Source organism: Alexandromys fortis, unplaced genomic scaffold (genome assembly GCF_014885135.2).
Source record: "Alexandromys fortis isolate MF-2015 unplaced genomic scaffold, M_Fortis_MF-2015_v1.1 scaffold_41, whole genome shotgun sequence".
NCBI lineage: Eukaryota > Metazoa > Chordata > Mammalia > Rodentia > Cricetidae > Alexandromys > Alexandromys fortis.
Window position 1 is genome coordinate 4,696,409 of NW_026067923.1, and position 17,776 is coordinate 4,714,184.

Here is a 17,776-nt window from a genome sequence, read left to right on the forward strand (position 1 = left end):
CACGCCTTTAATCCCAGCACTCGGGAGGCAGAGGCAGGCGGATCTCTGTGAGTTCGAGACCAGCCTCGTCTACAGAGCTAGTTCCAGGACAGGCTCCAAAGCCACAGAGAAACCCTGTCTCGAAAAACCAAAAAAAATAAAAAAAAAAATTTTGATTTTCAAATTCAACAGTATGAATTCTTTCATATTAATTATTTATTAATTACCTGCTATGAAGTCTGGTAAATTGTTTTATGTATAATAATCTTTATTGTCCAGCAGTTGTCATGGTTGTGGGGTTGCAACTAACATCAAATGCAACAGGTGGAGCTTTAGCTTCCCACCTTGGTACTGGTTAAATACCGAGAAATATGCTTTGCTTGACAAATTAATGTACATAGACCAAGATGTCCAGAACTCACTGGCAGAGAGCACAAACCGGAAGCTGCACAAGTTGCCATGTGGCAATGAACATGGCTGTTGGGGAGGGGATGTTCACAAGCCTGGGACATTTCCAAGTTGCCTCACGCAGTTAGATCTGCTATGGCAGGGGTTTTACAAAGCTAGGTAAACTCAAGCCAAGCGGGCTGGTTTGGGCCTATTTCTGGGCTATGGGCTGGTTAACCAGGTAGGCATGGAGTCCGGATCCACAAGGGTGCCAGAGGAAGATAGTTGCTAAAATAAAATCCCACACTAGCTCAGAATTGAGTATAGTAAGGGGTTATTTATTTAGGGGTAGACTCACAGATCACAGTCCTCTGCACGGGGAACAGGAACCGAATCATGCCACTGGAAGAGAGGTCGGACCTGTGATTTACATGGGCATGTATAGTATAAGAGGCAATGCCCAAGTGGGTTGGTAACTTACAGGAATTCCTACAGCAATGAAACCCCAAGAAATTACAAAATTGATCTTTAAAATAGGACGGTGATAAACTTGTTGGTTTGTAAGTGGTTTATACGCATAAAACTCATCAAGCTAGGGCGTCATTTGGCTGGAGAGTGTCTTGTTCAGACCTAAGCACTGTCATGTTAGAGCAGGTACAGAAATATTGGGTGATGCCAGCACTGCTGTCGCTGTTGGGTATGGATGGCTTATGTGTATAGGAGATGTATCAGCTACTTGGAGCTTATGACCTACTAGGCAGGGGATTTGGGAAACCCTACATAGAGAATCTTTATGAGGAATAAGCTCTTCGACAAATACCTGGGTAGTCCTGAAGTCATTTTACAAAGATGGCTGTATACTTGGTTAAGTTTGCTTCATGCACTGTATGTAACATGAGTCAAGAGCTGTATTCATGAGCTGCCAGGATTAGATTTAAATTGAAACTGAGGTTAAAAGAGGATTTATGTCTTGGACAGATAAGTGCATTTACCTAATCTCATAGATTAGGCTTGCGTTTAGGTTTGCCAGATCTCAACGCCCCTCTCAGTCCACAATACAACACTGCCCCAGGAGTCATACTCTAAGTAGGAAAGATGTTATAGGGTACTAATTGTCCCTGAATGGGGAGAATTTGTCATCTACAGCACAACTGTAGGGACATATCAATATTGTTGCTTAAGATAGAAAACTTCCCTTAAATGATGTAGAATATAGATAGTGCCTGAATTTTCAAGAGCCATTTGGCAGAATTTTAGATAATCCTAAAATATGTCGCAAAATTTTTCTTCTTGGCTTCTATATAAGATATTTTTAAAAATTGATCCATAAAGGCATCAGTGGCCCTTACATACAATGATTTCACATGACATTGATATTGCATGCATAAATATTATATCCATTTCTAACTAGGTCACAGCTATTAATCTTATTTGTCTTTACCTATTCCTAGCAATGACATGTGAATGCATAAATAATTACTTCTTAAGAACTTCCTAAGTCCATGAATTTTACTTTAAGATACATGGATAATGAGTCTTCCATTCAATTCAAAATGTGAAATTTAAAACATCTTGAATACATACTTTTTCTAGTCAGTCTTAAATATTAAGTTCTACATCAGGCATAGCTTCCAACATTTAAAACAAACAAGTACTTTCTACAGAGCTCTAAAAATGTATTATTGGTTGGCTTTGCCCCAGAAGCAAAGATTGATCAACATATTTAAAGGTTGACAATTCCATTCCATTACCCCCACATCAATTCTTTTCTTTCTTTACAGAGGTTGGTGAGGCTGGCCCTTGGTGCAGACACATGTTTTCAGAGACAGACATACCAGAAAAAACTGTTTTCTCAAACTGTGACACTGGGAAACATAGACCTAGAAAGTATTTGGAGGAAAACTTTTATATTGAATTTAGAGAACTGGGATAACGTTTTTCTCTCTCCCACTAAAAAATAAGTTGTGGATAGTATATTTAGTTTGCATACTCTAATAAAAGTAGTTGATTTATAGTGGTCTATACATTTAGAAAGGTAAATGATTGCTTTCCTTAAGGGTGATGGAAAATAAACATTAAGTAATTTACTCCAGACTATTTTGGTAGTAATTATAACAAAACAAATGTTATTTTTTAGTGATATCAAATTATTGGCTTGTAGACATTATGTAAATATCTTTAAGATAATCTTTACCATCATTCTGAGAAGTCTCTTGCTCCCGGTTCATAGTTTTTCATCAAATAGAGGTAGCATCCTTTAAATGTGAGCTGATAACAGCCTCTATCAGCCTTGCATTTCAGGCCTGAGTGGAATCTGAAGTGTTTATAGATCTGTAGGAATTATTTTGATTTAACTTCATATAACGTATCTTATTACTACTTTAAAATAATTTCTTCTATTTTTTATCTATAATTCATTTAAATCTAGAAGGTAAAGGAAATAGTATTGCAGGTGACTGTTTTACACCAAGCATATCCCTGAAATGATTTTGTAAATACTGTAAGAAATTATCTTATAACCTAACCTTCAATTTTTTTAACTAAATGATTATGGTAGAATAGCTATTACCACAGTACCCAAATATATGGAAACAAATACATTGTCTATTCCTTTATGAGTTTCTTTTCAATTGAGAAACAGAGACATAAGGCAGAGAAAACTGTTATTGATGTTTGCATACTATGATGACAATAGGTAATATGGTGGTTCGTTCATTAGTTGGCACATCTGGTGAATTTTAGGTGCAAGGAAAATGACTGTAACTAAGTAGAAAAAAAATGTCTTTCTGTGATACAGCTAACATTCTACTTCAAATTCAAAAACCATGAAGCATTACTTCACCTGGGATCAACAGAATTCCAATGATAGATAGGGGCATTTCTTTTTGGAACTGATTTAAAGATAATGACAAGCTCTAATTGACTGACAGGGAGACGACTGCTAAGGTTCCTTGAAGCATAACTTATACACTGAAAAGATTGGGTGAGCATTACGTGTAGAGCTGCTTCTCATTCCCTGACCTCTGGAAGTAATGCCTGCTGTGTGTCAGGCAGATTGCCACTCTCTTTTTCTGGAACTAAGTAGTTCAGAAAGCTGTCAGTACTCTGCAGTACCATAAAAGATAAATTCATTTAAAGTTAAACAAGAGAGAATGGTACAGTTTGTCTCACTTGATTTTGTAGTAATGCCTTCAATTCTGCAATGGATGGTAGGTCAGAAGAGATTTTTCTTTCTTAAGTGAAAGACTCTCAAAGATGTTGGACTTGTTATTTTCTTTGCTCACTCTTTCAATTTCAGTGAATTCTAATGTGCTTATCCATCTCCTTTTTTCTTTGTGCAAAGATAGTCTGAGTTTTTATGCACTAGCTTTGGCGAATCATCACAATTTAAGAAGAGACATGCCATCCTAAATTTCCACTAAGTTCTTTGGTACTTGATTTTCAAAATGAACAAAACTCTGTCCTCATGAAATTCTGTGAAAGCAAATACAAAAATTAATCAATATGGAATGCACAGTAAAACAGAACGTGTTCTAACGCAGTGACTTCTGCAGTTGAATGAACCATATCATTATTTGTGAGCAATGATTTAAAATTTATCTTCAGCTCTCATATATTTTCTATAAAAGCTTAACATATATAAATATATGAAACTTCAGAGATTTTTTACTTTGTGAAGGTACTTCTTTTAAACCAATTTGTAAAAGCTTTTGTACATTGTATACAATTAACTATTGCTGTTTTATATTTTTTAATTTAGGCCATTGTGATGGTTCATCAAGTTAGGGCACTTGTTGCTAAGCCTGATTAATTGAGTTGTTGCATCCCCAAGGTGTACAAGAAGAAGGAGAGAATTGTTTTCTAGAATTTGTCCTCTGGCCTCCTCACTCATCCCTAAACATCAAGTGGAACAAAAATATATCATTTGACCATTCTATACATGCTTATAATTTGATTCTCTTCATTCCCATTTTTTCTCTTACTCTCTCTCCTCGCTGAGGTAAAAAGACATGAAAATGGGAGAATTTGTTGAATTATCTTTCACATGATTCTAGTTTTTTTGAACTTTTTATAACCCCCCTAATTGAATCTACTTTGTTTATTTAACAATTATGTAGTTTGTTTCTTCAACTAGACTCTAAAAGTCCTGATAGTAGTGGATAATTTTGTGAAGATCTATTTAATGAATTATCTCTGTCACTAACATAGATGTTCATCTTACCACATTATCTTTATAGTATTTCTTAAATTTTCAAGGGGCAGAATGAGTGCAGTAGCATATGAAGAAGATGTCTGAATTCCACAATGAGATAAAACATACAGAGCAAAAAGACTGAGGTTATACAAATACCAGTCTTTTTGCTGTGATCATGATCATTCTGTTCTAACCCAAACTCTCCACAATGAAAACCTTAAAAGGATGCCCACATCTTCCTGCTCCCTTGCCATACTACTAACAGCAACTTAGACTCTATATATCTATACGTCTGGAACAATTTGACTTGAAGTAACTGCACTGACGTGTTGATTTTGTTGTATTGATTTGTCTCAAATTGCCTAAGAATGACAGTAGCTTTGCCCTACAAAAAGATGATCATAGACACTTCTATCATAAAAGTCTAACAGACATGTTTTCAAATAACAGCTGCTTACCTGGAGGGAAGTGCTTGGCATGTATTATTCACTTGATCATCATAAAAAAGCTATGCAGTAATAATGTTAATATATTTATTTGACAGTTAAAGTTTCAGAGAGTCAATAGTGCTACAAATACTACTTAGATACGAGGGGGTAAGAACACGGCACCAGACTCAGCTAGGCTTGGCCAAAGGTCCAAGTCTACTGACACATTGGACATGGCTTTTCTCTTGTACAAAAGATCTGTGACTGCTGTGCTACCACCATTAATAAGCTGCCCAACAAGTGGAAAGTAAACAAAGAATGCTTTCTGAGAAACAAATGAAACAAACATAGCAGTACATATTATGATTTCAGGGATATTTTGAAAGTCAAAAATATATTTCAAATACGCATTATCAAAAACTATTAGTGAAGAAATTAAAGCCCCAAGTTATATCTTATATCACATTATAAGAATAGACAGTCTTTTCATTCATTCATTCTTTCTTTCTTTCATTCTTTGATTTAATTTTTTATTTATTTCTTTTGATGGTGTCTGATTGTGGCCTTGGTTGATTCATATTCTCTATGTAACCAAGAAGGATGTTAAGTTCAAAATTGTTCTGCCTCCCAAATACTGGCAAAGCAGGCATGAACCTCCATGATTGTGCCATTTACTTTTATTTTCTTCAAATGCAGTTATACTGTGGTGAGCATGGAGTGCTGAGCCAGCAAGATCAAGGTTCCAATTCAACTATGTTACTTCCTTGATAATTTGTGACCTTACTTAATTTTCAAACCTTAATTAATCTCATCTTCTGTAATATAAGCAATGTTTGGTAAATTTTAAATGATTTACCTAATAAAATACAACAATTGTGTATGAAGCTCAAAATATTGTTTGTAATATAGTAATATTTCTGTCATGGGGGAGTAGCCATTCACTTAATGTAATAGAATATACACCTAAGTTTGGACAGTATGTTTGTTAGAAAAGTTATGTTATCAGTGTTTAACTGAAGCATATAAACCTTTCTTTGGGAAGCAAATGACAGAACTATTCTCTCATCAGGGTTCTATCTGATTTATAAAGGAGAGACACGATAGTATGTTTGCTTGGCTCCTTTGGTAAAATGACTCATAACATGGGCTCATTTATCTTCACCAGGTGATGAGCCCAGTGTCCCTCACCTGCTTGCCATGGCATCACACCTGAGGGAGAGTGCTGAAATCTTCCAGTCAGATGAGATGCGGCCTGCTAATGACCCAAAAGAAAGAGCTCCCAGCCGTGTCCGAATGCTCAATGACATCCTTCAAGACCTGGAGAAGAACTTTCTGATAACGCAGGTGCCACCAGGTTTTTATAGGTAGGAAATAAACTTCCATGTGTATGTCTTTCCCTCAAAACCGTAACTTCACTTCCTGAATGTGTTAAGGATTATAATACTATTTCAAAGAGATTCCACTTTAAGATATTTAAGAAAAGCACACCGACGTGACAACAAACATGACATGAATCTAAAAGTGGGGAGAAGATAAGAGTGGCATGAGAGAGTAAGATTGGGGATGGATTTGATTCAAAAAGTATAAGCCTGTGTAAGTAATCCACTTTAAAAACAAAACAATAAGATAGTTATAGGTAGAATAGGAAAATAAATAAAGTAAGATTCACCAAAGAAAAGTTCAAATTAATAAATATGGAATGAAGGACACATGACAAAATATCTTTTATTGTTATCGGTATGATATCATTATTGGAAAATAAAGTGCAGTCTAAACTTCCATGGGGGTGAAATATGCTTTTCTGAGTATCAAGAGATAGGCCAAGCAGCTGTTTTACTAATAAGAACATGTCTAAAATGTCGAGCTTAATATTTCTTGCTATAATTTATGACAATATTAAATACATTTAATATTCTGGTGCCATGGATCTTGAAACAACCAAGAGAGCAGGGGCAATTTAGTTGGAGGGTAACAGGAATGCTCCTGAGATTATGTAGACAATGGTTTTTTAGAGACAGTAGTATGGCTCAGGCACAGTGCCTAAACCCAGTGGAATATCTTTGTTTAGGATGTAAACAAAGTAGAAAGTAAACAAAGGGAAGATAAATGTTAAACAATTTTGAATATTTTAAATATTTTGTATAATTGATTCATTCTTCTATTGAGGATAAAATATGTACTTTCTGTAAGGTAGGCAATAAACACTGTATAAAACAGGGTAAGTATTGGTGTAAGAATGTAAAAGAAGATTCAATGTTACTGGATTGTTTAGATAAAAATATACTCCAACCCAGTTTTTTTGTCAGTATCTTTCACCATAAAATTCTTCTATGCCCCTTCCCCGAAGGAAATCCAGAAGGCAACAGTCTGTGCTTATATAATGTAATGGGCATGATAATTTAATATATGCATTCATATGTATGTGTATCTTACATAGGCATGTTATATATTTTTGCATTTATAAATGATACTTATTAAGTGTTAAATTTATGACCCTTTATGAAAAGTTCAGTGCTGATTAACCTATTGCCTCACTTCCTCATGGCTTTCACTTGTCTACCATCTTGTTCATAATTAGAATTGCTAAATATGCCATGTACAGCCATACGCTAAAGGAAAGAATCAATAATTGGTACAAAGGTATAGCTATCTTAGTTACATATGAGAGTTTCTAAAATTGCTCTTCCCCAAAGACTATGACAGTCTTTATAACAGTAGACGTCTATCTCTATACATGTTTAAATATGGTTATGAATGTCTATCCTGTAACTGTTAAGTGAACATGAAATTTGAGTGGTATTTGGTAGTAAACTTAGTAACATGGAAAGAACCTTATTGATCCACATCTTAATTTCTGCATCTATTAAATGAGATAGCACATGGGAATCTCTTATAATAAAAGCATTCTTATACTTTTGGTATTTGATATGTTATCTTCGTGAGTCTAAAACTGAAATTCACATGTAGATTAAATTTTCATGTAGTTTCTTCTAATCCTCTAAATCTGGATCATGAAATATTGGAAAAAAGCTGTATAATATTTATATTTTTTTCATAATACATGAAGGCATTATGTATGCTCCCTGAAACTTTTTCTCAGCCCTTGAAACTTAGCAGGCACTTCAAGTAAACGTCGTTTCCCCTGATAGCATTCTAGCGCAGGGTTAGAAAGAAGACAGAAGATGATTTGGTAAAATATAATGATAGTACATGTAAATATATGCTTAAAAATCCAACCACATTATTGACAGAATTATTAAAAATGTCTTTATGAGAGTAGGTAAATCATGCTGGCGACCCATTTAATAAGACCTGTTTCTATATGAAGAATAACTTCCCTTCTTAACATTTTTGCAATGTGTATATGGCTTACCTACATGGCATGCTTTTTCTTACCCTTTCAGTAGTATTTATTGACTCAACTTACTTCATCCTGTATTTTGAGAAGAAAAGCAAGCATATGTCTGTTATTGACTAAAACCAATAAAGTGACTCTATACTCTTAATTGTTATCACAACAAACCTTATCTAAGTAATGTAACTCTAAAGATTTTCACATATTCTAGTTCACATAATAGAATTTAGAAATGAACAGCTAAGATTCAATATTTTAGCAGTTACCAAAGGTTGACTATAGTTGTTAATGAAATTCATGCGTAACATGCCTTTCCTTGGGATAAATGCTGGGCACATGGCAAAGTCTATTTATAGCTTTGTAAGAACTGTGTTCCAAAGTAGGTACATACTCCTGCATTTCCAACAGTGAATAGCAAGGCACTGCAGTCATCTCTCACCTCACCTACATTTGCTCTTGGCGGCCTGGGAATAAACTCTGCTGAAAGGTGCACATTGATGCTTAGTTTTTGAATTTGCAATTCAGTGATGCCATTTATTGCTCACTGTCCTTTGCTGTGATGAATTCTCACCTGTGTTTTCGGAAGTGAGATTTTGGTTCAGCTCTTTTGCTCAATTTCAAAACTGAGTTAGAGAAAAATGTAGAGCTCAATAAAAATCAATTTATAAATACAAAAAAAAAACTGAGTTATTTTACTTCTGGTTAGAGATTGCATGAGTCTCAGAGGAGACTTTGAACGTTAGATTTTAAAACATTGTTGTGACTGTGATAGACAATGGGACTTTTGAAAATGGACTAAATGCACTCTGCAGTATGGGATTGTTACAAGCTTAGGGGCAAGGGAGTAGAATGTGGTAGTTGGAATGACACTACTGGGAAGTGTGGCTTTGTTATAGCATGTATGGCCTTATTGGACAAAGTGTGGCACTGTATAGGTGGGCTTTGAGGATTCACATATCCTGAAGCTATGCCCAGTACCTCAAACCATTTCCTGTTGCCTGCAAGATCAGGATGTAGTACCTTCTCCAATCTCAGCTCCTTCTTCAGCACCATGTCTGCCTGCTTGCTGCTGTGTCCACAATAATGAAAATGACTAAACCCTTTAACTGGAAGTCATCCAATTAAATGTTTTTCCTTTATAAGAGTTGCTATGATCATAGATCTTTACAGCAAAAGAACTGTAACTTAGACAACTGGTATGCAAAATATAAAAGAATTTATAAAATTTAGCAGTGTTAAATCAAAATCAAAATCAAAAAGAAGGTCACATACTGCCACCATTTAATGGCACATGATACCTTTCTAAAACATAGGTGAGAGAGAATAGTGAGGAAATATTGGACAAAAACAAGACTGAAAACCAGCTGGGCAAATTACAGATTCTGCATCTCCATGTCTGATGTCAAACACTCCAGATCTCCATCTCCTTTCAGCTTCATTGTCTGCAACACATTTCTTTTTCTTGTGCTAGTTCTACTCATGGTTAGCAGCTCTCCTTGGCAGGTATCTCATGGCTCTGATATTTCCAACACCTTGGGATTTCCAAGGCCATCCAGGCTTCCCTTTCACAGCTTCACACAATGGCTGCTCTAGGCCTCCATTCAGGGACACCCCTGACATACGTCAAATCACAGTGGCTTTTCTTAGTCGCTGCTTGACTTTAAAGCCAGAAACATGTGGCCAAAGCTACCAAGTTCTACTGCTTGCAGGGGCTAGAATATGTCCACCTTAATTACAGTTTTATCAAATTTCTACTTTCTATGGTTTTCTTCACTGCCTAAGCTTGGCTGTCCTGGCATTTCTTCTATAGAGCCAGACTAACATCAAATTCAGAAATCTTCCTGCCTCTGTCTTCCCAGTGCTAGGCTTAAAGACATGTATCATGAATCCCAGTTTCAATCTTTTCTCTAATTGCTTTCCACAAGTTATAAACTTAGCTGGGTGGGATCTTGCTCTGAGTCACTATTCCCTTTGTTTCATCTCTTAATCTGTTTATCTCCTTGGACACAGGATTTAGCTACATTCCACTTCTCCATTCTCCTTTTCTCTTCAGACTGTACATTGTGTATTTTTTCCTTTCTCACCTTGATCCTTTTCATTATAAATCTTCATTAGAGTTAATACTAACAACCACATGACAGAATAAGTACAAAGTTGTTTTGAAATTTCCGCTGCCAATGAAATTTATCCAAAAACTCTTCACTTAACTTCAGGCAGACTTTTAGGATAAAGGCAAAAAGCAGTCACATTCTTCACCAAAATATCACAAGACTAGTCTCTAGAACAGATATTAACATTCTTCTTTTCTGAATTCTTTTGATCGAGGATCCTACAATTCAATTCACACTCAATACCATTGTCATTCACATTCCTAGTAGAATAGCCTATTAAGCAGCACTTAAAGTGTCAAAATGCTTTTCCTTATAATCCACAGGCTCAAGGTTCATATTCCTTCAAATGAAAGCACTATCAGATATATCTCAGCAATATCTCAGGTCCTGGTACCTTTATCTGCCTTAGTTAGGATTTCTATTGCTGTGAAGAGACAACATGACTAAGGCAGCTCTTGTTAGGAACGTATTTAATTGAAGTGGCTTACAGTTCCAGAGGTTTAGTCCATTATCACCATGGTATGGTGGCACACAAGCAGACATAGTAATGGAGAAGGATCAGAGAATAGAAATGAGCTACATCCCGCTGGTAACAGGAGTGACCTGAGATAATAAGTGTGACTTGAACAGACCTCAAACTAACACACTTCCTCCAACAATGCCATGCCTACACCAACAAAGCCATACCTCCCAAGGGTGCCATTCCTGCTGAGTTTATGGGGGCCATTTAGATTTAAACTACTACACCAGTCTTTTGTCAGATAATTCTTTGGGAAATATTTTCTCCTAGTGTGTTTTATCTTCTTTTCATAAAAATATTGTTTGGTGAGCATAAGTTTTAATATGAATAAAATGAGGCTAATAAATTTATCGACACAGTAGCACTCTGTGGCTTCCAAAATCTGGTTATGAAAGCTATAACCCGTTATATAGATTTCTTGATCTCCTTGTATGAAACATTCTAAGAATTTTATAGTTTTATTTTAGACTTAGGTATGCTAGCTACTTTAGGTTCATCTATGTGAAATGTGAAATGTTTAGCACAATAGTTTTAATTCCTTTATTTTTGCATGAAATATCACTTCTAGCACTGTTTGTTTGAAGTCTATATTTCCTCTGTTCAATTGTCTTGGCTACTTTGCTGTACAATAGGCATTTAATATAGTATTGTGCTGGTAGAGTCTAACTTGCTCAGATAGGATGGCTTTCACAATGTGTTAAGGGCATTAATGTAGGAGGGATTGAGCTAGGATTGTCAGAAGCATGAAGGAATTTGTGTAGAGAGTTTTTTTTGTTGTTGTTGTTCTCATCTTGGATGTCTAGCAGGAAGCTAAGCAGTATTTCTGAATATTAGTTTTGCTTCTCTAAACTAGAAACTCTTCAAGAGATGTTAAAAATAGAAAGAAGTTCTTTGAAATGAGGTCAGAGTATGATAAATATATGGAATTTATATTTCTATATAATTTAAAAATGAAAGTAATATTATACAATTACTCTGTGCCAATTTGTCACTCGAATAGTATTTTCATCTCCACAGCTTTTTTCCCCTATCAACTTAGAAAGAATTTTATTTTAATAAGTAACACAAAAAATTATTCCCCCTGCCTCAGGATCACTGCATTGATATCTATTTTTAAATTCTAGTTTAAGTAGTTTTTTTCTCTTAACAAATATTTACTTTCTTGTCCTGTAGCTAAAAATTTATCAATCAATTGTCTGAATAGCACCACCTTACAAGTATCCACCAGTCACTGGAGTGACAAAGATGCCCAATACCCCCAAGTCATTGCAGTGATAAAGATGCCCAATGAGAATGCTGCTAGGAATTTTTTGTGATTGAAATTTACTATCTTGTGTGTAGTGATATGAGCGGCGGGGCTGCGTCCCCAGCACCCCGTCTGCCTGTCTAGCTTATGCCCCGAAATAACAACACACAAACTGTATTCATTTAAACACTGCTTGGCTCATTATATCTAGCCTCTTCTTGGCTAACTCTCACACCTGAACTAGCCCATTTCTAATAATGTGTGTAGCACCGAGGTGCGCTTACCGGGAAGATTCTAGCCTACGTCCATCCTGGGTTGGAGTTTATTGCATCTGCCTCAGAGAGCAGAGCTATCGCATCTGCTCGGGAGAGGGGAGCATGGCGTCTCTGAGCTCACTTCCTCTTCCTCCCAGCATTCTGTTCTGTTTACTCCTCCCACCTATGTTTTAACCTATCAGAGCCAAGCAGTTTCTTTATTGCTTAACCAATGAAATCAACAGATTGATATATGACACTCCCACATCACTTGTGAATTTATACTTTTTATAATGGTTTAGCAGACATCAGAAGATTCCCTCCTTGTCCCTAGTTATTGTGTTTGTGTTGTTAGGGGTATGTTTTTGTTGCTATGGTGTCTCTATTATTTCTCTTTTTTTTTTCTCAACCAACCCCAGCCTACATAACCTTAAGAATGGAAGACTAAGCCTTGCCTTCATTGGATATTAAATGAATGAACTGCACTTCATTGACACAGAAATATCTTCAACCTATAGATTTCACAAGTCAAAAATCAGGAGTTTTAAAATGTTCTCCATAGATTCCAATGGCAAAGGCTTTCTGTCAAGGAACAACACAAGGCATTAAAATGAGTTACAGCAGAATTTTCTTAGTTGTACATTTAGACAGAATATCAGCATAAAGTCTCACCAGAGCTTCTATAAACATTTAAAGGAATGATAAACTAAGAAAAGTTACATTTAATTTTATCTAGACACAGCCTAGAATTATCTGAGAGGAAAGCCTAGATTGAAGAATGCCTACATAAGACTGGTGTTTGGTCATGGCTTTCATTCTTGATCACTAATTGATGTAGAATGGTCCATCCACAATGGATGGTACCTAGTCTAGTGTTCTGGGACTGTATAAGAAAAATAGCCAAGCATGAGCCACAGCAGGCCAGCTGAAAAAGAGCATCCTCCAATTTCTGCTGTACTATTTTGCTCTGAGTTCCCTGGTCAAGGGTAGTGCTTCATGGAATAGCAATCAGTCTTCCCTTAAGGTCCCTGTTCTGATTTCACCCAGGTATAGTAGACTGTACCCTGGTTGCTTTTACACAGAGTACCGCTGTAACATAAAGAAATCTGGAGCAAAGTGTTCCTGTTATGCTATGATAACATGCAAACAGACACACATACACAGACACACACACAGACACACACACAGACACAGACACACACACACACACACACACACACACACACACACACACACACTGTTCTGCCAAATATGTTTAAAGGAAATTTCATCAAAAAATAGTAGACTTACTATGGCTTTGTGAAGGAGAGATAGAGGGTCAACAACTGTAATTGCATTACTCTTATTTAATATCAAGAGTATGGATAATTGAGAAGAACACAAGTATGAGCTGGTATTTAATGTTACCTTCTAGGTAGAAATTCTCAAGGAAAATAAACATCTTCTAACTCTACTAGAGGTAATAAATTATCAGATAATCATCAGATTTTTCTAAAAGAAATCTAGGTTTGACGAGGTAGTTAAATGTACTAGCAGCCAAGTCTAATGATCTGAGTCCAATCTTTGGGACCCATGCATTGAAGAAAAGAGAGCTGATTTCTGCAAAATATTGCCTGATCTCCACACATGTACTGTGTGGTACATGGGCACCCACATAACATACATGAACATGAACACACATAAATATAACTTAAAATTTTTAAATAAATCTGATTTTTATATTATCTTATTATTTTTACAAAATATCTGGTCTATTCAACTGCATTTGCTTATATAAACTGGAAGGCTATATAGGAAACTACTATAACACACATTAGAAAGATAAAATTGAGTATCAAATAATGGCCATATTTAATAGTTTAAAGAATGCCATCCATTTGTAGATTAAGGGACAGTATATATTTGTGCATGTGTATATTATGAGCTTTATGCTCGCATGAGAAATGTTGTCAGAAGTTGAAAAGAAAGAACTTCTTTTGGAGATAGCCAGAATGGATTTGTGCAAATTCAGAAAACCATTTCAAGCTAAGCCAAGGCAAGACAATTTTCATGTGCATCCTTGAAAGCAGGAAAATAGCAGTGTAAATGTCAAGATGCTTCTGCCTTGAACCAAAGTAAACAGAACAAGCAATCCGTTAAAAGTGCTTTTCAAACACAAAGTTCCCAACTTTTCTGTGGAAAATGTTAGCTCTCATTTCTGTCTAGGTAAGGACGGAAGGGTATTATCCAGAATGATGTAAAAGCTAATTCCCAGACACCCACACTCATGCCCATGCTGCACATGGCAAATACTTGATTTTGAAAATTTCAAGAACTTTATAGTGTATAGAATACAAGTCCCCCCCCCCAACATTTATGAATTGCCATGAACTCAAGGCATGGTGTTTTAATTAGAGTCAGTATTGTAAGTAATAATAGAACTTATTGTTTGCTGTTTGATTAGGGTAATGACTACTTTGATTTATACTTTTCTTTTAGTGAGGTGTGCATGGTCTGAATGGGAATAAAACCCCACCATTGTTTCCCTGGTCATTAATTCTATCTATCCCTGGTTTCTTTAGATTATGAAAAATAACTGTGTATTAAGGATTGCAATAATTCTTTTAAAGTATTTTGAATAGTGGCTGCTAGAACTAAAAGATTAATGCATGAATAGAAAGTAAAACAATGGGCCCAATGTAAAATTTCCAAAAGTTGGTAAGCTGACTCATGTACAAAAACTTTTGTATCATTGTATATATTCTTTTTTTTATTTTGAATAGACATATTTATATGCTTTATGATGATGTATCTTTTGCATATTTTTATTTTATCTAAGATAAAAAATCTCTTGTAGTTTAGGAAAAACAAAATTAATATACCAAATTCTAAGCTCATTTTTAATTGTTCTTTTTTGTTTCTACTAAAACAATGTATCACAGTGGGATAGAAAACATTCACATGTATTAGACAAACTTTTCTGTAGTCTTTTTAAAAATTCAGTTTTCAGTAATTACTTTCTACAGGCTTTCAGTCTGGTTTCATTTTTCTTTTTTGCTGCTGTTCTCAGTATATTTTAATTCCATTGCTACTACAATTACTCCCCTGTGCTACTTACTGAAATACAGCTGTATAAAGGAAACCAAGGCAGAAATTGATAGATGTCATGAGAAAATCAGTTTTATTCCCACCTCACAACAGTCTTTCATAATACTTTATCTAAAATTTGAAAACATCTCAACTAAGAAATGAAATGCTATGTTTTATTCTAGACCAGAACCTATTCTAAACCTATCAAAATATTTCCCTTATACCATCATCTACTCTGGCTTATTATTATTATTATTGTGTGACACTCAGTTCTTCAGCCCCATTTCCTAAGTCTAACTCATTTATTGTCTATATGTTCATGTCACCTGGATTAGGGTCCGTTGGGTTGATATAAGACAAAAACAGGGGGATTGTCATAAAAGACACTATCAACATGATTCTGTGATGAATGAAAATTCTTTCATGGGTATATTATGATTTCTCTGGATATTAATCATAGGTTTGGACACTATGGATGCTTAGACTTGTCACATGAACATGTTCTCAGTGACTGGTGTTAAACAGTTTATAGGTTCACTGATGTAGAAAGTTGCTGGACAGAGGGATGCAAACCCTCATGTCTTTGGTTACATAGCGTACGAAGCCACCCTGCACTTGGCACCACCCCTCTCAACACACTTTGACACTTTACACATGAGATCCTATCTAATCTCATTCACCTTTGGAAGTAGAATAAATTGGTGGTTAATATGATGGATTCTGGGGTTGGGATATCTAGGTAAAATTTTTGTTTCTTTCATCAGCTCAAGTTTAGCAAAGATAGTTTATTTCCATATATTTTTAAAATTTAATTAATCAATTTATTTTACATCCTGACTGAAGCTTCCACACCCCCCTCTCTACACATACCTCTCCTTCTTGTGCACCCCAGCTCAATGTACTCCTCCTCTGTTTCTGTTCAGAAAGGGGCAACCCTCTCATGGTTATCACCAGAACATGTCAAGTTGTAGTAACAATAAACACCTCCCCCTGTAGTAAGGATGGGCAATGCAACTGAATATGAGGAATAGGTTGCCAAGAGCCAGCCAAGACATTAATAATAAACCCTCTCTCTATTGTTAGGAGCCCCACAAGTACACTAAGGTCATCAGATCTCACAGAATCTGAACCAACAACAATGCATTGGGACTGCATGGGACTAACCTAAGCTCTCTACATATATGTGACAGCTGTGTTGTTAGGAAAGAGTTTTTAACCTCTCTGAGGAACAACTTTATAAGCTAGCAATTTTTTATTTCTGAGAAATTGCTTTGAGACTTAAAAGCAAAATTTATGAGAACAATTTGTGCTTTGGAGTCATCACTATCATATTGTTTTGTACATTCAATGCACATCTACTAATTGGAATGCAGTGGGGCTCAGAACCAGTTTTGTCTGAACCTTTTTGTGCTATTTTTAAATTATACAGCAAAAACACTATATAAAAATAATTCATAGCCAGGTGGTTGGAGATCAGTGCTGTATGTATGAAGCCTTGAAGTGGATGATTTCCCAGTGCTTAAAAATAAAGTCTGTGTGTATGTGTGTGTGGTTGCACACTCATGTGTATGTGTGACACAGAGAGATCACACACATAGATGCAATTACACATTCCTTCTTCTGTATGTTGAAAGAAATAAGCACAGTGCTGTTCTGTGAAAGACCTTTGAAAGGAGACAAGATTGAAAGTAGTACAAACAAATCCATGTCTATCATTGCCAGGAGCTTAATGAGTTAAGAGACTAAATATTTATATATACTCAGTTCCAGATACAGTTGTATGTGCCCTGCTATCTCAGTCTCTCTATCTATAAAACTTGTCCATTGTCTTCTCTAGAAGAAAAACAAGCAGAACAACCCTCACTCACTTTTATAATAGGAACCCTTCTGTTTTAGTGGCAGGAAAACTGAAGTACAAATATGGGGATGATGTGGGATTCCCTTCTGTATGTTGTGAATACCATTGGTTAATAAAGAAACTGTCTTAGGCCTGTGCAGAGCAGAATATATGTAGGCAGGGAAAACAAAACTGAATGCTGGAAGAGAGAATGCAGAGTCTGGAGAAGCCATTGGGGCTGCCATAGAGACAGATGCAAGCCACCAGCTAAAACCTTGCTGATAGGCTACTAGAAGTCTTACTGATTCAGCAGTAGCAGAAAAAAGCCACATGGTTTTAAAACAGTATCTTCCTGGTCCATGCTGCCAGCATGAACTCTGGCTCTTTCTGGAGTT

At 35.8% G+C, this 17,776-nt stretch overlaps 1 protein-coding gene across 6 annotated transcripts in view; it reads left to right on the plus strand.

Annotated features, from left to right (window-relative positions):
• Naaladl2 (N-acetylated alpha-linked acidic dipeptidase like 2) overlaps positions 1-17,776 on the plus strand; it is a 1,236,187-nt gene that overhangs the window by 1,178,737 nt on the left and 39,674 nt on the right. For all 6 annotated transcript variants that reach the window (XM_050142050.1, XM_050142054.1, XM_050142052.1 and 3 more), the window contains one exon: positions 6,155-6,353. In XM_050142050.1, the coding sequence (XP_049998007.1) occupies positions 6,155-6,353 (199 nt within the window). The remainder of the gene's footprint in view (positions 1-6,154; positions 6,354-17,776) is intronic.